This window comes from Pinus tabuliformis, chromosome 5_1 (genome assembly GCF_031772625.1).
Source record: "Pinus tabuliformis cultivar Carrire ecotype Pingquan chromosome 5_1, CPIR1, whole genome shotgun sequence".
NCBI classification, from domain to species: Eukaryota; Viridiplantae; Streptophyta; class Pinopsida; order Pinales; family Pinaceae; genus Pinus; species Pinus tabuliformis.
The window spans coordinates 834,768,526-834,790,660 of NC_142305.1; the positions used below are offsets into that span (position 1 = coordinate 834,768,526).

General features: G+C 43.9%; 1 protein-coding gene across 1 annotated transcript; it reads right to left on the reverse strand.

The window, feature by feature from the left end:
• Positions 1 to 4,997: 4,997 nt before the first annotated feature.
• LOC149167482 (uncharacterized) lies at positions 4,998 to 6,123 on the reverse strand. The gene is made up of 2 exons (XM_089430499.1): positions 5,361 to 6,123; positions 4,998 to 5,278 (listed from the first exon to the last, which is right to left on the reverse strand). The coding sequence occupies exons 1-2, from the start codon at positions 6,121 to 6,123 to the stop codon at positions 4,998 to 5,000; spliced, it is 1,044 nt and encodes a 347-aa protein (XP_089286625.1).
• Positions 6,124 to 22,135: the final 16,012 nt, after the last annotated feature.

A 22,135-nucleotide genomic window follows, 5' to 3' on the forward strand; every position in this document is an offset into this window, starting at 1 on the left:
TCAAGTATTCATGGCGGGAACCATCCCCGTCCACGTTACGACTCGAACGAAAGAATATCCATCTTCAGCCGGGAAGGAGCCGGAGGTCCCCTCCAGCGCTCCCGCGTCTAGTTCTGGCCCTCTTCACATTGAACGGCCCAGCACCGAGAGGATCCCCCGACCCCCTCCCAAAGGTGTACTCAGGAAGTCATCTTATAACCCCAATGCTCGTGCCGCTCAGCATTATAGCATTGTCGAGGACTTAGCTCAGGCTCCGTCTGCTATGTCCACGTTAGAAGTCCTCCAGAGCTGCCCCTCCCAGAGGAAGTCCCTGCTATCAGCGATTGGTGGCATCGACCCGGCAGATTCGGATCTAATTTCTTTTGACCTCGAAGGTTTCACGCAGAGATTGCCTCATCAGGTGGCTTTCCTTATACAAGTTCTCATCAAAGGCAAGACGATTCACCGTACTGTCATTGATGAAGGAGCCTCAACCTGCATCATGTCGGTTGCTTGTTGGAAGGCTATTGGTTCGCCTGCTCTGAGCCAGTCTCCCACCACCCTAGAGGCATTCGATGGAAGAGAATCTCGTCCACTTGGTATCCTCCCGCGTTTACCTATCTCTTTAGAAGGGAAAACTGTAGAAGTCGAGGTTGAAGTCGTTGACGCTAATCTCACTTACAACCTCCTTCTAGGACGAAGCTGGACTTATGCCATGCAAGCCGTGGCTTCCTCCTTATTCCGTGTCGTTCGTTTTCCCCATCAAGGAAAAATCGTCACGGTGGACCAGCTGTCCTTTTTTGCTTCCTCTTCTGAAGGGAATGTACCATTCGTGGAGCATACCTTCAAATCGCTCGAGAGTGTGGGTGCCGGATTATTTAAAGATCCCTCCTTGATGGGAGTCTTTCCCCTCCCACCTCCAAATCTCGCCTCCGTTAACATGATCACAACGCATTCTGATCCATGGGTTCTCCCTCCCGTGAATCAAGAAGACTCCTGGGGCGAGATGATGTCGTTGAGCCCAGCCGAGCTCAACTACATCGAAATAGTTGTTGCATCGGCTTCAACCTCCGAACCTGCTATTCCAGGCAGCGTTCCCGATTCACCTGAAACCTTCCCTTGGTTGGGAGAGAAGGCCACCTCGGACCCCCTGAAGGAATCATTCCCATCCGACGAGGCTATTATCGAGACTATGTCTCCCGAAGAGCTCCCTTGGTCAGATCACCGCCATCGCTCTTCGTTCCTCCCTCCTCATTCGGAAATGGCCACGTGTCTCGGAAAGTTTGCTTCATGTCTCCCACATATCCCTCTCCAAACACCTATCCAGTTATATCAAGTGTCTTCGGAAGGGAACATGGGTAACATTACGCAGACTTTGGCTATCGACATCTCTGTCAAAACAGGGGTTGTCGAAAATATTCATATTGGAGTCACATGTACTCCTGAGGAAATTCAAATCTACAAAGATCTATTTCGTGAATTTCGTGATGTTTTCGCATGGTCTTACGAAGAAATGCCCGGCATTGACCCCAGTATCGTGGAGCACGAAATCCCTACCTATCCTGGGGCTAAGCCTGTTCGTCAGCGTTTACGCCCAGTGCACCCTCGAAAGGCTGCAGCCATCAAGGCCGAAGTTGAAAAGCTTTTTCGAGCTGGTTTCATTTTTGCCATTCCCCTCACGGAATGGGTATCTAATATAGTTCCTGTCAATAAAAAACAGGGCACTATTCGGGTTTGTGTTGACTATCGCGATATCAATCGCGCCTGTCCAAAAGATAACTTCCCTACGCCTTTTATTGATCAGCTTATCGATGATTGCGCAGGAAGCGAAATTTATTCGTTCATGGACGGCTTCTCTGGTTACAACCAGATCAACATAGCCCCCGCAGACCAGCACAAGACTGCTTTCATTTGTCCTTGGGGCACCTTCGCTTACAAGAAGCTACCTTTCGGTCTCAAAAATGCCGGCGCCACTTTCCAACGTGCGATGTCGTATGCTTTTCATGATATCCGACACATCGTACAACCTTACCTGGATGACCTACCCGCTCATTCAGCTAAACGTCAAGACCATCCATCTCATTTACGCGAAATCTTCCTTCGCTGTCGACACTACCGTATTCGACTCAATCCGCATAAGTGTGTCTTCTGCGTGGAATCTGGCCGACTACTCGGGTTTATCGTCTCCCGAGAGGGCATCCGCTTGGATCCCCTTAAAGTCGAGGCCATTGTGAATCTTCCTCCCCCTGCCACTCTACAGCAATTACAAAGCTTGCAGGGAAAAGCCAATTTTCTCAGACGATTCATCCCAAATTATGCCGAGGTGGCCAAGGGTTTCACGCGATTACTAAAGCGAGACACGCCCTTTCATTGGGACGCTATCGCTCAGCAATCTTTTGAGCATCTTAAAGACCTTCTGGTCTCATCTCCGCTCCTAAGACCTCCAAATTACCACCGTGACTACACCCTTTATCTGGCCGCTGCCGATACCACCATCGGCATGGTTTTAGTGCAAGACGATGACGATGGCTCGGAGCACGTTGTATACTATCTTAGTCGCAACCTCCTCGATACGGAGACTCGCTATGCATATGTCGAAAAGTTGGCATTGGCCGCTGTCTGTGCTGTCCAACGTTTCCGTCATTACATCCTGTTGCGCACAACGACCGTGATCTCTGACTGCAACCCCATGACCTATATTTTGTCACGTCAGTTGCTGGGGGGCAAATACTCGAAATGGATCGTAATCCTCCAAGAGTTCGACTTGGAATTTACTGCCGCCAAGTCTAAGAAATCACTGGTCTTTGCTGAACTGCTCTCTTCCTTACCATCTCAGTCTGCACCATCTCATTCAGAGGAGCAAATTCCGGATGAAACGCTCTTTCTCATCAGCACTCTCGACCCATGGTACGGGGACATCATTGTATATTTACAAACGTCTTCGGAAGCTCGACGACGGATACGTCATCAGGCTCAACCGTATCGCATTTTAGGCGACACCCTGTACCGCCTCGGCGTCGATTCTATTCTTCGCCGATGCTTAACTCTCGAGGAAGCTGAGCGAGTCATGAATGACTGCCACTCCGGCGCTTGTGGCGGCCATATGTCCGGATACGCTACCGCTCAAAAGATCCTCCGCGCTGGTTATTTCTGGCCTTCTATATTCAAGGATTGCATCCTTGCTGTACGCGCATGCCATGAATGCCAGGTTTACCACCGGAAGATGCGTGCACCTGTTGCACCACTGCACCCTGTCGTAACCGTAGGTCCATTTGCCAAATGGGGCATCGATTATACGTCCTGTAACCCTCGTTCGGCCGGGGGGCATGGGTACATTATCGTTGCCGTGGATTATTTCACCAAGTGGGCCGAAGCAATGCCTACATTAAACGAAGACGGTCACACGGCGGCGCAGTTTTTATTCAATCATATCATCACTCGCTTCGGAGTCCCTCAGGCTATTGTTACAGATCATGGAAAGCATTTCCGAAATCATATGATGACAGAGTTAACGAGCCAGTTAGGCTTGCGTCAAGATAGTTCGTCACCGTACTATCCTCAATCTAACGGTCAAGTTGAAGCCGTGAACAAAGTTTTGATCACCATGCTTCAACGCACCGTCAATACACACAAGTCAAACTGGCATCTAATGCTTTTCCCAGCCTTGTGGGCCTACCGGACTTCTGTGAAGGATGCCACCGGTTTCACCCCGTTTCAACTGGTCTATGGACTGGAGGCTACCCTTCCCGTCGAATGTGAAATTCCTTCATTAAAATTAGCTGTCGAGTTGCTTCCCAACACCACTCCGGTGGAGGAACGGCTTCTTTACCTAGAACGGTTAGACGAGACTCGTCGTTTGGCCTCTCTGGCTATCGAAGCGCAGAAGAAGAGAGTCAAAGCTCACTTCGATCAGAATATTCATCCTCGTTCCTTTGTTGAGGGAGATTTAGTACTGCTCTACGATCAAGCTAAGGATAAGCTGGGGGCAGGAAAACTCGAATCCATGTGGTTAGGTCCCTACATCGTGAAACGTGTTTTACAAAAGGGCGCATATGAGTTGATTGATTATGAAGGAAATCCTCTTGACAAGCCCCGAAATGGGCTGTATCTGAAGAAGTACTATGCATAGCTGCTCACAATCACTTTGTATATACGTGTGTTTTTGAGTTTTTACTGCATGAGTTTCTTTTGCTTTGGTGTGAAGGCGTGTTTTTGCCCCTTATTAGGCTTTCTCTTTCCTGCGCAGATGTCTCGTACTCCTTATGTTGGTTTCGCTGATGGTGCCTGCCGTAGTACTTGTAATTTGTCTTCGGCAGCGTGGGTGATCTACGATCCTCACGGGGAGTTGATAAACCTGCAGGGTGTATGCCTAGGTCGTACCACTAACAACGTTGCCGAGTACAGTGCTGTAATAGAATTACTTGCCGAAGCAGTTGACCTCGGCATCCGAGAGCTAGTGGTGAACCTGGACTCCCAGCTGGTTGTCCATCAACTCAACAGGCGATATTCCATCAGAGACCAGCGCATATTAAGGTTGTACCTACGTGTAAGATTGTTAGAACGGAATTTCGATTACATTACTTATCAGCATATTCCGAGACGATTAAATACGTTGACTGATGCATTGGCAAATCGTGTATTAGATAGACATTTGCGAAACAGATAAACATCATACAAGGAAGGATAGAACAGCATAGTAAGACCATAAGCATATGTAAATAAATCATTTCAAGCATAGTTTGCACATGTGTGTTTTTAAGCTTGCATTAAACATATAAAATCCATGAGTCGAGTGTCGTGCAAATTCATACATAAGATCACAAATTGTACTGAACAAACGCATAACACAAGATAACACATCATCACATGTAACAACGACTCATCCAAAAATCGGTATGTATATATATATATATCGTGTGGCGCACTGAGGCGCTCAAAAATAGAAGTGCATGTCCCAAAATCTCATACATCTGAGTCATAATGTCTCAAAATAAACAGTGGAAATAAAACCTAAGTGACTAATCGGCTGGATGGTGCTCTCTGTAGTACACAGCCGCTCGTGCCACCCGCCTCAGAAGGCGGTGCACTCTGGGTTCCACACCCACTGTGTGGATCTGATGCTCCACAGGAACCTCCTCGACCCCCTGGAAGTCCGGCACCCCCTCCAGCAACCCCTCAAGGTTGCGAGCCACAATCTCTGGTGTGTTGGCCCCTGGAGGGGCTAAGGCCAAAGCTCCGGCTCCCGGGCCCTCTCTCCGTGCCGTGGCAGCCAGGCCAATCGGTCTAGTAGGCCCCACATCTGCATGACAAGACATTTATTAGGACATGTACATAAAAAATTTAAAAACAATACAAAACTCAAAAGACAAAAAGTGTCATACCTGCATCATCCCACTGTTCACCCGGAGGCAGCACCAAGTCAGGATCATTGCGGAAATCCATCCCCGCATATGGCCAATCCTGTACGAAGATCTCCTGCTGGTCCAACCAGTCTCTGAAAAATGCCCCCCAGCTATGTGGTCGGCCGCCACCCCCACGTGGCATAATCCGAGCCCATCGTGAGGCCCTCGTCTCTCGAGGATCTTTGGGGGCATCCACAGCCATAGACTGCAGTCGCATGGCTGGTACTCGCTCCAGAATGAGCGGGACCAGGATCGATCCATAGCCGAACTGCTTCGTCTCCCCACGACGGCAGTTGCTCAATTGCCTCTTCATGTTGTTGGCCACTGCCGTGCACCAATCAAACACGGTAGGCTCGAGGCACTCGAGAGCTAGTAGGAGATGGGTCTTGGACGCCTCGTGATTCGCCATGCTACCTGCCGCCCGGGTCACCATGAACAGGATGGTGCGCAGCACTATGTCTCTCACTGTGGGGATCGAGCACTTCCCACTCCGCGTTTTCACCGCCCCCGGGCAAACCTCAGCCATCAGGTCATCCAGAGTACCGCCGCTAGGTCGCTGCCCCTCCAAGATGGGCCTCGCACCTCGGCGCGACAACCCAGTCAAGAAAAAGATATCCATGTGGTCAAACTCAATGTCGTGACCACAGATGGTGAATTTTTGGTCCACCGGGTTCCATGCCCTGATCAGCAGCTCCAGCAGATCATGTTGGGCCCTCAGACGCGGCGTAAGGAAGAATTTCATGAATCCGCACGCCCGCATGGCGTTGCAGCAATTTACGTCTCCCCAAGCAGCCACATCCTCTACATCGTGAACTCTCTCTTGCCATTGAAAGGCCATGATGTCCTGCATGAACAATAAAAACCAATCAGAATTGTTTTCATGGAGAAATTTACGTTCATTTATTAAAAAAACAAAACTTTTCCGCGCCATCGCGACTATTTTAGGGACAGCCGCGATGACAATGGCGGCTCTGTGTAAAAAATGCGAGGTCAGCGCAGAAGAACACGCCTTTTCCGCGCTGACCCGAAGTTGGTTACATTGGCTATTTTTCGGCCAGCGCGACCCCGTGGGCAATTTCCGCGCTGACCGAGGGCGCACCCATGCAAATAAAAAATGCCCAATTGGGCCCATTCAACCGTTAAAAAACTCCTAAAATGAACCAGAATGCAGGGCAAAAGAATGAGAACCTACCTGGAAGAAGCAGATCTGAAAATGGTCTCCGGATGGGCTGGAAATCGCTCCGTCAACTTTTTGGCTTCTCCACGTTCTTCGCACTCCAAATAGTAAAATGGTAAAAATGACTTATTACCCCCCCCTATTTATAGTAAAAACTCCTAAAATTACCATATTTTTTGGGTTTTTACCATTTTTAGCCATAAAACTAGCCTTGGTTCTATTTTCAAGCATGTTTCAATATGTTTTTTACGTATATCGAATGGATTTATGCGGGTAGTGCCCTTGTGCAGGTACAGGTATCGCAGCTTGGTCATGACAGTCCACAATTCATGTGATTCCCAAAGTGTCGTCTCTAAGCTCTTTTCCGACGTTAAACAAGAGAAGATGGCTGAGCTCCCTTTCAGCTCGTTAAAGGGAACGAAAGGCGGTCGTTTTTAAGCTCTTTTTCCGACCGTTAAACCAAAAAGATCGCCGGGTGTTTGTCGTTTCGCACTCGATATTGGCTCTAAAACGACGTGTCTTCGACCACTTTTTTACTTTTTCCGGTCGGAGACACTATTCATGAAAAGTACTCCTCGGTTGTAATGACCGGGCGGTTCTTTCGAGCACAGTTTTATACTTTTTCGGGCTCGAGAGACACAACTGTACGAAAAAGGACCCCCCTGGAGTCTCCTTTTCCGCATTCTTTTCAGACTCTCGAAACAAGAAAAGAAGCCGAGTTTTTCCTTTGTCAGGCTCGTTAAACACTCAATGACATCGGATATTGTCAACATGACACACATCAAGCATATGTTACCCCCGTCAAGCTTGTCGTCCAAAAATAATCGGGGTACCTGCCTGCAAAGGTGGGGAAAATGGAACTTTGATTACAGTCGTCTCGGCAGTACGTCACTCTTGAACATGGCACTCCGCTGTTTCGTGTCTGGGTGGGGTCATCTCATCTCGTTTTCACTAGCCTCCATGGGTTTGGGATATCCTATTTGACCTCTCATCTGTTCATTGCCGTCATCATCCTATCCGCTGCTCATTTGATGTCAAGTACTGCCAAATCCGTTACAGTGCCGTTATATGTTCAAGAGAAGTTGTCCTCTGCCACAATGCAACCTCGTTCGCTATCTCATCACAAATTATTATACCTCTGTCTCATGTCGATGATGTGGGAATCATCATGGCCCACCTTCGATCAAGGCCACTTCTCGTCGACTTCAACTCATTATCCGAGAAAGTGACTTAGAGACTCCTTCCAGGTGCCTTGGAGCCTGCATGCCTCAATGGCAGGTTCCTCGTGTTCGACGCAAGGTTTACATCATTGACCTACGATCGAATGATTCCGTGGGTGTTCGACACCAGCTCATTGATTCACACGCCACGGATTGTACCTATAGTACCTTGAGGGCCATTGTCATTATTGGTGGTACCTCTCGCGTCTGTTAACGGTTCTCATCATTGGCCGGTAATCAGACGATGTTCATGCATGTTCGACTCCAACCCCTGTATTCACATGTGTGGACTTGTACTCTGTTCGGGTCGAGATGGAGCACAAGACCCTGGATCCTTGCTCACTGTGGTCCAGGTTGCGATTTTGTGGATAATCATTACATGACTCATTGATGGATGGCTGCGCCCATACCTGAGTCTTCGTGGATGGCTGCGACCATACCTTGTCATTATTATGGTCTCTTTAGCTGGGTGGCTGCGTCCATACCATAGACCAGTCTCGCATGTCTTTTGGATGGCTGCGCCCATGCCTAGACTGCATGTATATGATTGTCAGAGATTTTTCGGTACTTCCTGGTGATGTTCCAGTTCGACGTGTGTTGTAAAGCATTTCACCCCTCCCACTCTCTCGGTCTTCATGCTTTAGGGGGCATCTGTTACACAGTAATTTATCACTGTCTTCCTGTCAGTCACCCTGCTGTGTCCAGAAGTCACAATCACTAAGTGTTTGATCCCTGAACTGGCTTAAAACCCATTTTTCCAAAGTTTTGTGCATCAGCGCGTCTGTTCCTAAAATAACCGCGATGACCAGCGCCTCACAGTGTATCTCGTGCGCTGCCATCGCAGAAGAACATCACTTTTCCGCGATGACGCACAGCGCGGCTTTCCCGTGTTCTTCCGCGCTGACATGACTTGTTCAGTTATTGTTATGTGCTGACAGCGCGGCAGTCTCCATATAATCCGCGCTGATCCAGTTTGGGCGAATTTGTTCAAACAACCAGCCTTCCAGATAACTCCAGGCTTGGTTGTTAGCTTTGTGAATGTTGACTCCCTTCTATGGCATGTCTGTTCGACCCTTTGCAACCACTTCCCTTGAAGATAAGCTCATCCTTCCACCCTTTTAGGAGACTCCTTCTCCTATATAAACTTCCACCATTACCATGAGCAGCTAGTTTTTGGATAGTTAGAAACTAGTGGGAACTAGCTAGACTTAGCTTGGATTGTACAGAGCTTGTAGTGCTCAGATTGCTGCTATAGGTTTGGTGTGTTAGGAGTGGAAGTGATTGATTGCTTGGGGAAGTTTGTTTGTGACATTTGTGTGAGAGAGAGAGAGTTGTTTGTCTTGGGAGAACCATCCTCAAAGGTGAATGCTTGAGATACATGCTGACTGATCCCTCCTGAGAAGTTTATCGACGTCAGAACATTTGGTTGTACTCTTCTCTATTCTGATTAATAATAGATGACTGCTATTATTGTTCCATTCTCGTTTGTTTATGCAATGGATAAATGTGAATTATGTCTTTTCTGACTGGCATACAGTTACTTTTACTAGATTTCACGCTTGCGTTTGCCTTCTCTTCGTGTGTGCAAGTGTCCGTTCGCGGGGATCGCGGAGGACTGTGACCAGCTGAAGCAAAGGAGCGAAGGAGACATCTCTTCGTCCAACGACAGCGCAGGAATCCAAGTAGGTGCTCTTTACTTCTTGTTTAATTGTAACTAGGAACATGCGTGGCAGCATTGTGTGATTGTTGCTAGACCCCTATTGGGCTAGTAGGGATCGCCTCTATCCGTAGAGGGGATTTACCTCTCCAACAGAAGGTGCGGGACTACAAGTGACCATGAGAGAAAGTGCGAAACCAGAGTTACATTGATTTTTGATGTCTTTCTCCCATTTCCAAAGCTTGATTTGAAGGGCTAAGGTCTTAGACTTGCTTAGGAGGACAGTACAAGTGATGATAGACCCATACTGACTGCAAATAATCATGGTGATGATATTTTAGTGTAACACAATGGCTAGAAACCAAAATGACAGGGGAGATAGAGAGAGAATTGAGAGTGCCTTACCCATCAGGGAAACCAATGGGGACACTAAGATGGAGAATATAAGCCCATTTTCTCTACCTCATTTCCATGGCCTAACCACAGAGGACCCTGACACTTTCCTATTTGAGTCTTTTGTTATATGCCAAACCTTTAACTATATAGATGTTGAGAAAAAAGTTAAAATTGTTTCCATCTGCCCTCAAGGATGCATCATTACGCTGGTTCATGGGTTTACCCGAATATAGCATCACAACTTGGGCTCAAATGCAATAGATTTTTAACAACAAATATAGGGACTACTGTACGTGAAAGGATACTAAAGAAGAGATTTTCAGGATGACTATAGGTCAGGATGAATCCTTAGAAGACTATGAAGAAAGATTCCAGCTCAGTTACAAAAGGGTTAGGCGCACACTTGACACTGAGTCACTAAAGTTGGTCCTGCTTAGAGGAGTAAGGGAGGATCCTCTGAATACCTTACATATGATAGCAGGAGGATATTTCTACCAATTGCCCTATGAGGATATTAAGACTGTCTTTAGAAACCATTCTAGGGCAGCCAGGAAAAAGGGTAGAGGTAGTCAACCTATGGCCAATACATCATCCTCCAACTTATCCATCAAGGGTGAAATTCGAAATATGCTAGAAGATTTCAAAAGCGATATGTTGCAAACCCTTGCCTTGTAATTAGACACCATGAACATCAAAAGGAAGAAAGAGGAAGCAGAGAGAGCCTTGGTCATCTTTTGTCCTAGATGCACCAGGAGGCATCCTAGGAATGAATTTCCATTGAACTGTATTAATATTTTCTCAGTCTGTGAAGAAAACCACTCCACAGACAAGTGCCCTTCTTTACCTATACTCAAAGTTGTATATCAAGGAGCTGAAGGTGTCACTAAGCAGCTTTGTTACATCAACCAAAGGAGACCTCCTAGGCCTAGACTGTTGAAAATGAAACAAGATGATGGAGCTTAGTGGAAAGGAGTCGCCTTCACTAAGTGGGCCCGTAGGCTATTTTTGGCGCAAAGTCTATTTTTAGACTATGTCTATTTTTAGACATATGGATCATGGTCTATGAGTTGCAAGATGCTTTTTGTGGATGATTGGTCATGTTGGTAAAAATAGATGGACTTCTATTTTTAGACATATGGGCAGAGTCTATTTTTAGACTGCCAGGCTAAAAATAGAATAGTCGAATATTATTAGCTCTTAATAATATTTGGACTATAAACATTATCTTATCCTCTTGGAGCACTTCAGTTCGAGCTATGGATGTGGCACATGCAACTGCGAGAAGAAAATACACTTTTCCTATGAGTTTGTTGAGTTATTGCATGATGGACTTTAGTTAGAACTCAAGTTATTGAGTTTGGTGGAGTTGATTGAGGAGTTGATGGAGTTGTGTTCAGTTTGACTTAGTTGAACTAGTTGTATTTAGTCTAACTACAGAATACACTAGTGATGAGTGATGTGAATTAATTGTTAATTAATTCACTAATTATTAACTCATAAAGCAACTAAAGAATACATCAGTTAACTCAGTACATGGACAGTTCAGTGGAGACAAGTGTTAGAGGTGAATGAAAGGGCAAGACAGCTGTCAGTTTTCACTATAGTTGTGCATGAGATTTGCACAATCAATGGATTGAGTATTGCCAATGAGGATTGCATGGTTCAGCCAAGGGAAATACGAGTTTGGATCAGCCATTCTCATTCATTCTCATGCAATATTGCGCAGTGGAGGCAGGCAAGCAGCGGAGGAGATTTGAACCTGTGATTGATTCAGATCTGAGCTAGTTTGTGTGTAGCAGGTGGAGATGGTACTGAGTACTTGTGAGGAGTATTGTACTATGTATTGTTACATGTTCTCAATCAATATAATATACAGATAGTTGGGGGTTTTCAACTGTATGCTTTCCCCGTGATGTGTTGATAGGTGTGATTGACGCTTCAATGTGCGCATGTGATTGTTTCTGAATACTGCAAATTGATGATCAATAGTAGAGGAGATTATGTATTATGCATGCATTCCAAAAAGAGTGTATAGTCAGGATAATCTCTGTGAATAAGTGTCATATTATTCAAAATTTCTACATAGACCATATCAGCAGGGTATGCAAGGGTCATCCCATGCATATTACAACCCCAACCAAACCACATTTATACCTTCTTGGGGACCCCCTACTCATCCTTCCTGGGATACACCCCCTCTTTGGTCTTATGCATCTCAGTATCAATCCCAGCCAGCCATTCAGTCATTTCAACCTTATGTTCAGCCACAACATCAGTGGAATACCCCACCTGAGGGGTGGATGCCCCAATTCAACAATGTTCCAGCCATATTGCCTCCACCACCTACCCAACCACAACTCTTGCAGTCTGTTCCACCCAAACAACCCCAGATGCCTGCCCAGCTAAATATGAACCCAAACAATAGGTAGGCTCAACAAGCATACAGTGGAGAGACATCATACCCAACTTATGTTGTATAAATCCAGGATATCAACCTAAGATCTGGGAGGATTCTCCCAGGCAACCAACCTCCCTCTCCACATAGGGAGGTTGAGGAAGAAAGAGAGGAAAGCAACCTTAAAGTAAATCCAGCCTTTCCTGAGAGATTAACCCAACCACTCCAGCCTACCCCAGAAGAAACTGAACTTCTGGGAGAATTGAAAAATCTGTGTAAAGATCCCCCTTCTCCAGGCAATCAAAGATGTTCCTATTTACAATAAGTTGATTAAGGATAAGTGCTTCAAGCATCCAGGAAGAAGAAAAAGGGATGCCCCTACCATTAATGTCATTGAGCAGTTGTCTGACTTAATGCTGGGGTAGATAATATGTCCAAAATATTTGGACCCTAGAAGCCCTGTAGTAAATGTGCACATCAATGGCACCATTGTCCCACACACTCTGATTGATCTTGGGGCTACCATTAATGTGATGACCAAGGACACCATGCTCAAGCTCAACCTCCAAGGATCATTGAGGAAGACCACAATAGTTCTGCAACTTGCAAACCATTCCATAGTCACCCATGAGGGATTGTGGAGGATGTGATGGTCTCCATTGACTCTTGGGAGTACCCTACAGATTTGCTAGTTCTCCAACCTAAGGCTAAGCTTACTAGTTACCCTTGCATCCTTGGGAGGCCATGGTTGGCCACAACTTATGGCCTACATTAGTTGTAGAGCTAGGAATATGACCATCAAGAATGGGCAGATGTCTAAACAGTTAGTCTTATACCCTCCTGCTCAACCTACCCTATAGCATGATTTACCTTTATGGTTAGAGGAGGACAAAGAAGATAAGGTTTATTCTACCCAACTTTGTGTTTTGGAAGCAACCATAGGAGGAGGAAAGTAAGATGAGGATGAATTAATTTAACACCTGCTCCAAAGTCCAACTTCTAGTTCATTACCATTAGAAGAAAAAGTAAGGGAAACCCATAGAAATCATCCAATTGACTTATGCTTGGCCAGTTCCAACCCACTCCATGTCAAAACCATAGAATTTGGCATAGAGAGAACTTTGAAAAATAACCCATCTCTTTCTACTTTAGAAGAGGAAAATCTATGCAACATGTTGAGAGAACAGCTAGAAGCCTTCGCTTGGAGTTATACGGAAATGAAGGGAGTACACCACTCAGTGTGTACTCACCACATATACATCAAAGAGGGTTGCAAGGCAGTCAGGCAACCACAAAGGAGGATGAATCCAACTCTTAAAGACATAGTCAAAGAAGAACTTCAAAAGTTGCTAGATGCAGGATTCATTTACCCTATCTCAGACAGTTAGTGGGTCTCTCCTTTAGTGTTAGTTCCCAAGAAAAATGGTAAGTGGAGGATTTGTGTTGATTATAGGGAGTTGAACAAAGCCACAAGGAAGGATCATTTTCCCCTACCCTTCATTGACCAAGTGCTAGATGGCCTGGCAGGGAAGAAGTTTTTTTCCTTCCTAGATGGATTCAGTGGGTACAACCAAATCCAAATCTACCCAGAAGACCAGGATAAGACCACATTCACCTATACTTGGGGTACTTTTTCCTATAGGGTCATTCCTTTTTTCCTATGCAATACTCCTGCCACCTTCCAGAGAGTAGTCTTGAGTATTTTCGTTGAATTAGTACATGATGTTGTGGAAATCTATATGGATGATTTTACACCTTATGGTTGTGATTTCCAAGAAGCCCCGACTAACCTAGGCAAAGTATTAAATAAATGTATTGAAATGAATCTGTCTCTCAGTCCAAAAAAGTGTGAATTCTTAATGACAGAAGGGACTGTGCTAGGTCATTTAATATCTCAGTAAGGACTGCAAGTGGACCCAAACAAAATAGCAATCATCCAAAGGGTCCCACCTCCACAAAAGCAGAGAGGTGTCAAGAGTTTCTTAGAGTTAGCTGGATATTGTCGAAGGTTCATAAAGGACTTCAACAAGTTGGCCTCTTCTTTGTTCAGGTTGTTGGCCAAAGATTCTGAGTTATATGGTCAAAGAGTTGTCAAGAGGCCTTAGACATTCTAAAGGGTAAGTTAACCACTGCACCAATCCTTAGAGGCCCGAATTGGGCCCTCCCTTTTCATATCCATGTTGATGCCTCACGCAAAGCCATAAGAGCAACCTTAGGTCAGGAAGTGGAGAAATTTCCCTATGCCATCTATTTTATCATTAAGAACTTGTCAAAGGCTGAGCTGAATTATACTGTGATCGAAAAGGAACTCTTGGCTGTTGTGCATGCATTAAACAAATTTAGGCACTACATTATAGGCTATAAAGAATTTGTGCATACTCATCATGCTGCAATCAAATATTTAATGAACAAACCAGGTGTGAATGCTAGAATTATAAGATGGTTTCTTTTATTACAGTAGTTTGATCTAGCTATTGTTGATAAACCTGGTAAGGAAAATGTTGTTGTTAACTTTCTATCTAGGATGAATCTTCTTACAGGTGAAGAAGGAATGGTGGATGACCAGTTACCAAATGAACATTTGTTTTCTATTTCAATTCTCTCCCCATGGTTTGCTGATATAGCAAACTATTTGGTATCGACACAGTTTCCACCAAACTTTCCCTCCAAAGAAAAGAGCAAGATAGTAAAAAAGACGACCCCCTTCACCTGGATTGGGGGAAATCTGTTCAAACTTGGTCCAAATCAAATCTTAAGAAGGTGTGTAAGGGAAGAGGAAGTCTTTGACATCCTTATGACCTCCCATGATGGGCCTTGTGGAGGTCACTTTGTAGTAAAGAGGACAACATTCAAAGTGTTGCAAGCAGGCTATTATTGGCCTACTCTTCATCAGGATGTCAAAAAGTACATTAGTCAGTGTAATCAGTGCCAGTGGATGGGAAATCCTACTCCAAGAGATGAAATGCCCCTACAACCTCAAGTAACTTTCGAGCCATTTGAAAAGTGGGGCATGGACTTCATTGGATCTATTAACCCTCCTTCAAAGAAAAAATAGCACATCATTGTGTGCACTGATTATTTGACTAAATGGGTTGAAACCAAGGCAATTAAGGCAGTAACAGAAGAGAAGGTGGCTGAGTTCCTAAGGGATAATGTATTCTACAAATTTGGGTACCCTAGAGAGCTAGTCACAGACCAAGGCAACCAGTTTACCTCCAACGTGATTGAAGAACTGATCATCCATCACAAAATCAAGCATAGGACCTCCACTCCTTATCATCCACAAGCTAATGGGCAAGTGGAGGTGACCAACAGGGCACTGGAGAACATCTTAACCAAGGTAGTGAGCAGCAGCAGGAAGGATTGGGCAGAGAGACTAGTTGAGGCCACCTGGGCATATAATACAACATGGAAGACCACCATTGGATTTACACCCTATGAGCTAGTCTATGGGAAAAAGGCTTTGTTGTCCATTGACTTTGAATATAACACATTGATGATGATATCTCAACTAGATTTGGATCTTAGTCATGCATAGAAAGAAAGGTTGTTACATTTGAATGGCTTGGATGAATTTAGAATGCAGGCCCCCCTACATACAAAGATAGTTCAGCTTTAGAGGAAGATTTGGCATGACAAACATATCAAGGAGAAGCAATTTATAGAGGGGGACTGGGAATTGTTATATGATTCAAGGTATAAATACTTCAAGGGCAAGCTAAGGACAAGATGGCTCAGACCTTATGTGGTGGAAAGATGCCATGACAATGGTTCAGTGCAAATCATAACTATTGATGAAGAAGCCATTCCATTGCTAATTAATGGACACCGATTTAAAATGTATAAGAGGCCTTTATCAAAACAAGAGTTCATTGACAATATCAATAAGACAGTGATGATGGTGGAGCAAGTTCCAGCTCCTCCCTCATCAGGACACTGAAAAAGAAAAAATAATAAGGATTTGGGTGAAAGCCTACATGAGGTGCCTGAGTCCCATCTTTGGGTTGAAAACCTCATGAGGCGGCCCAAGGATGAGAAGAAATGAAAAAGAGTAAGAAGATCCCTGGGTGAAAACCTTCCTTGAGGCACCCAGGGCAGATATATAGGGTGAAAACCTCTCTGAGGCAGCCTAAGTGTTTTTGAAAAAAATATATGATAATAAAAAAGAAAAAAAAACACATAATTGTTATTTGTAGGTGGTTGAAAAATACAAGCAAGGAGCATAGAGAAGATCCAAAGGGAACCCTGTCTCACATATATTCATTGCCTCCACTCTTTACCATGCATCCCTGCATCAATTCCATTGTATTTCACTTCATTGCTTCAATTCAGGTGAATATTTTGTTTTCTACAGAATCGCCTCAACCATTACCATCATCCTTGCATCCACGTACACTCCTACTACCTCTGTCCATTCATTACAGCATCCTCACAGCACCAGCCAACAACATGATCAATAAATTCTAATGGAAACACCAAACACTGCCAAGTGGTAATCCATGAGTTCCACAACAGCAGCAACATCAAATCCAGGAGCTCCACAGTAGCAGCAACATCAGATCGCCAATCACAAACACCTCCAAAAGCCAAGAAACCATCAGCAGACAACAGAGGAGGACGAATAATGACCATCAACAACACCTCTGATCTTTGACAACTGTAACATGGCATCAAGACCATAGGTAAGTATCCCACTCACTCACTCATATGCATCATTTGATCAAAAGACCTAAAGGTTACAAGGTAGTTGGTTTATAAGTGAAAAGGTGGCAAAAAGGAATTTCTTTAATAAGTCAAAAGAGAATGCAAGAGTCCATAGATACAGTATTGTTATGACAACCATTTGAGAATGCTTGAAGAATTAAGACTTGGGGGAGAAACATGAGTTCACCAAAGACTCAACATACCCTATTTCTTAATGCAATCACTCATAGACTCCAGCAGCAAAGTAAAGGAAGGAAATTTTAAGTAGTTAGTTCACCATGGGTTGATCAAGATCCTCATTAAGGATGCCCTCCAAAACCTTAGGATCCCTATAACATGGTTGTCTTCAAAAACTTACCAATAGAGGATGAAATCAAAACCCTCACCTATGATGTTAGTCCTTCTGTCAGTGAGGAGGAGGCAAAACAAGAACAAGAAACTAATACATAGAAAAATGATGAAAGAGAACACAAGGAGGAGGATGCTGAAATAGAGGAGGAAACGAAGGAAGAAACTGATGGAGATGAGAAAACAGCAAAAGGGAGAAGATAAGAAAAATAGAGAGGAAATCTACAGGAAAAGGAAAACCAACTAGCATATATGGCCATCCCCTCCTTGGAGGCCATCCAGTGTAGGATGCCAGTTAAATCCTATGCTCTTTACCTCAAAGAATAATGGCTGCAATTTTACATTAAAACACTAGCACAAAGGGGCACCATGCCATTTTAGGACTACAGACATTTTATTGATCTTTGTGATCAAAGTGCACTAGAGGATAGGGCCAAAATGGCTGAGTTTTACTTGCACAATATGGCCCTCACAAACATGAATATTTTTTATCCTAATGAAAAGCTAAGAGATCTAAAATTAATGGTCTTGGCATCATGGATGAACCATGAGAATTCAAGGGCTGCATAGATGAAAAGAATATTGGCCAGAGAGAAAAATGAACCTCTTTTTCATCAGAGCTGAACAATCAAATCCCATGGCCCTAATCATCACCCATAATCTAATGGAAAATGATCCTTAGCTCGTACCTCGATATCTTGTTGCCCAAGAGTAGGAAATTTCATATTTTAAAAATATGTTTAGGATGCTAAGAGATGATAATACATATGCCTGCTAAAGGAAGTAGAACACACTCCCACATAGCTTGAAAATCAGAGAATATCACTCCCACCAAATATTGAGAGATGGTCTCAACATGACACATATGTATAAGCAATCACTGCAAAGGTTGACATTCAATTGGATAGGCCTAAAAATCAGCCCACCACTACTCCTAGGGATGCTAGAAGGGAGAAAAGAAGAAGAGGAAAAGAGGTAGTGGGAAGAAGTAGAAAGGAAAGCAGGCTTCTATAAACAAGAAGAGGAGACCACAACAGAAGCATGGCATGTCAAAGAGGCTACCAAAGCCATGAAGGACATGGACATTGACTAAGTTTCTCAGAGGATGAGCAACTCTTTCAGTAGGGGGGTGATGATGAGCCTCATCATCGAGTAATTATATGGGCCTTAATTGTCCATAATTCACCTCCTAGCTTAGTCAAACCAACTATTCTCACAACTTATTGCATACTTTTGATTATATTTTGTTTATGAGATGAGTTAGACTTGGATATTTTTCTTTTGTGGTCTAATGTGCATATAATGCATGAATAAAGGATACAAGCAAGGAAAAATGCAGTCATAAAGGATAAAAGCAAGGAACTATGTGATTTGAAAATCACTCGTGAGTGATCTCAATTAAATAATTAATGAATGAAGGTATTATAGACTCATGTGTTGGTGGGTGTCTATGTTATCTTCAGCAACGAATCAATCAGATTGCAAATACACAGGTACGAGAAAATGGAAAACAGTAAGAGAAACACATTAAGAAAATAAAAGAACACAACAAATTAATAAGGAGTTCACCCAATCCTCTTGGGCTACGTCTCCGGTCCAGCTTTCAGTGGTGGCCTTCTTTTTTTGTGTCCTTAAAGGAAAGTTTCTATAGTGAGGATCTCAATTTGAGTCTCCTGAAATAGATAATGCTTAGTAGGGTGGTTCTTGTATTCCCCAAGCCACTAGAGTGCACAGACTCTTTCCTTACCAAGTCTCGACCTCTCTAGTCTTTAATGGGATGACTCCAATGTGGTGCTCAATTCCCGACAGAGATCCTCACAGGGATTGCTTGAACCTCTCCAGCCTAGTTCTATCTGCTCGATGCTGCCTTAACTCTGCAGGTCAGCTCAATTCTCTGTTTTCTACTTCTTTCTTCACTAACTCTTTCGTCTTTTTTCATTGTTCCCCTTCTCTCGTTCTTCCCCTTGTTCTATTCTCTGTCTGTTCATGGCTTAAAGCCAATATATTCTTGATTGTTTGCTTCCTCTTCCACCCCTTCGGATCACCTACTGTTGTTCGCTTGGAGTTCCCAGCCTTTGTGTCATCGCCCACATCTCTCAAGGAAGTGGCCACTTGTCCTTTCACGAACTACGCTAGCTCTTCCTCAACGGTTCGGTATTTCAGTTACACTATGTAATGATTCATCTGCGAACTCAACGGTCAAATCAGACTTCAAACTTTATGTTTTGCAGCTTATGTTCCCTTTAGATCCGGTTTCTCATCAGGCGTAATCTCCGCTGTCAGATTTGGAGCCCCCAGATCCTACGGTGTTCACTCTTATCGCGCGGTTGACTTTCTCGACCGTTAGCCCGCGATGAGAGGTGGTTTTCTCTCTCATCCACCGGACACGCATCGTGTAATGTATGGAATCGCTCATTCTCTGCCAAATCCACTTACCACCCAAAATTCCTTCAATATTCCACTGATTTTGGAGCGTGGGACCCGCCTTTCGCTTTAGTGTTTTTTCCTTACGATTTCTCAGCTTCCCATGCGACTGAGTGCTTGGGGCCTTTCCTTCTAGAGGGGTTTTTGTGCTTCAAAAAGGGCCTCCATTTTCTGATCCAGACTTCCTAGCAGTTTGCGTCCTGTGCAGTCTCTATGGGCCTCGGTCAACGCACTTTGGCCGAAGTCCCCGTCATTCCTTGCTGGCTACAAACTGCCACTGTCCAAAGGTCTTCTTGATAACTCTTTGTTCATAAATTTTTGAAGTCTGTCTTGATTTGATACAGTCATAGCACTTTGATAATTTTCATGGATCTAATTCAGATCATGGCCTTCCCACTAAAAAATATTTTGGACCACCAAAAGTTGGTTTTCAAGCATCGACTAAGTGAGGGTACAATTGTCTCACTTGTCCAATCTCTATCCACTTTGCACTGCTTGGCTTTGAACCCTTGAGCCCAACTCTGAGGTACTCAACATCTCCCATGCGCGTCATCCTCACCTTCCTATCCAGAACTGTGTCTTCCTGCAATCATTAAGATATTCAGGTAGCAATTCATCAATAGAAGGAAATTGACTCTGCTCTTTGGGATCCTCATTTAGTGATGGTTCAAACAATCTTAAGCAATCTGAATTTACGACAGAGTAGATGTGCATGTAAGCTGGTAGATCAAGGCGAAAATAATTCTCACCAATTTTCTCAAGTATCTTGAAGGGTCCATACCTGATGGGCTTTAGCTTTTTACCTTCACCTTGCATCCTGTCCTTGCTGATATATAGCCAGACTTGGTCACCAACTTGGAAACTATGCTCCATCCGATGCGTGTCATGCCTTGCCTTGTATTTGGCTTGGCTCCTTTCCAGCTATTCCTGCACTACCTGGTGGATCTCTTGGATCTATTCAATGAACCTAGTTGCCTTGTCCACATCACTGTGTCCCTCAACTGTGGTGTCTTTACCAAAGAAAAAATCCAAAGAAGACCTTGGTGTGAAACCAAAACAGGTCTCAAAAGGAGATCTCTGTGTAGAAGAATGTTTTGCTCTGTTGTAAGCATGCTGCACATAACATAAATTCTCATCGCAAAGCTTGGGATGCTTGCTGCAATATCCCCTGAGTAACTGGATCATTATCTTGTTAACTACTTATATCTGGCCATCAGATTGTGGATGAAAAGTTGTGCTTTTCTTCAGTTTGGTGTCGATCAGTTCCCACAGACTTGACCAAAACTTCCCCACAAATCGGGTGTCTCTATCAAATACAATGAAAGTGGGTAATCCAAAATGAAATCATACATGTTGAAAGAACAATTTCGTAGTTTGTTTAGCTGTAATCTGTTTATTGCAAGGTATCAAAATACACATTTTTTTGAACCTATCCACAACAACATACAGATAATCATGACCTTTCCTATATTTAGGCAGTGCTCCAACAAAATCCATGGAAACACTTTCCCAAGGGTGAGAAGGAACTGGTAATGGAGTGTACAAGCCTAGTTTTCTATTGTTGGGCTTGCTTTTAGCACACATAGTACACCCTCTTACATGTCTAGAAATTGTCTCATTCATTTTTTGCCAATAACAAAATCTTTGCAGCTGTGCAACTATTTTACTTACCCCAAAGTGACCTGATATTGGAGAAGTGTGTGCTTCTCGAACTATCCTTACTCTTTCAGTTTGTGGAACGCATAACTTCCCACAATGGTATAAGAGTCGGTCCTTTACATGATAATCCAATTCTTCTACTCGTTTGCCTTGACTTAAAGTTGCATATACATCTTTAAAGTCTATACCTTGAGCATATTGTTCAATGTAGCTCTCATGTAACACAAAAGTATAGTAGATGCATTTATAATGGGTCTAGATAACATATCTGCAATTTTATTATGTATGTCCTTTTTATATTTGATGACTAAATGAAACTGTTGTAGAAAACCCATCCATCTATAGTGTCTTGATTGCTGCAACTTAGTTTGGGAGTGTAGATATTGAAGTGGTTGATTATCAATATGTATTACTGTCTCTCTTCCCATTAAGTAATGTTTCCACTTTTTCACACTTTGTACTAATGCATACAATTCTTTATCATATGTAGGATAGTTAACCACTGCAGAATTAAATGTCTCAAAATGATAACATATGGGTTTACCGTGTTGCGTCAACATTTCTCCCATGGCATAGTCACCGGCATCCGTTTGGATCTTAAATGGTCTTTGAAGATCAGGCAGTGCTAGTACAGGTGTTGTACTAATCTTTTCTTTCAAGGTGTCAAAGGCTTTCTGTTGTTTGCCTCCCCACTTAAACACCTTGTTCAATCCTGTTAAAGCATGTCAGGGAGCTGCAATTAAGGATAAGTTAGAAATGAACTTTCTCCAATAT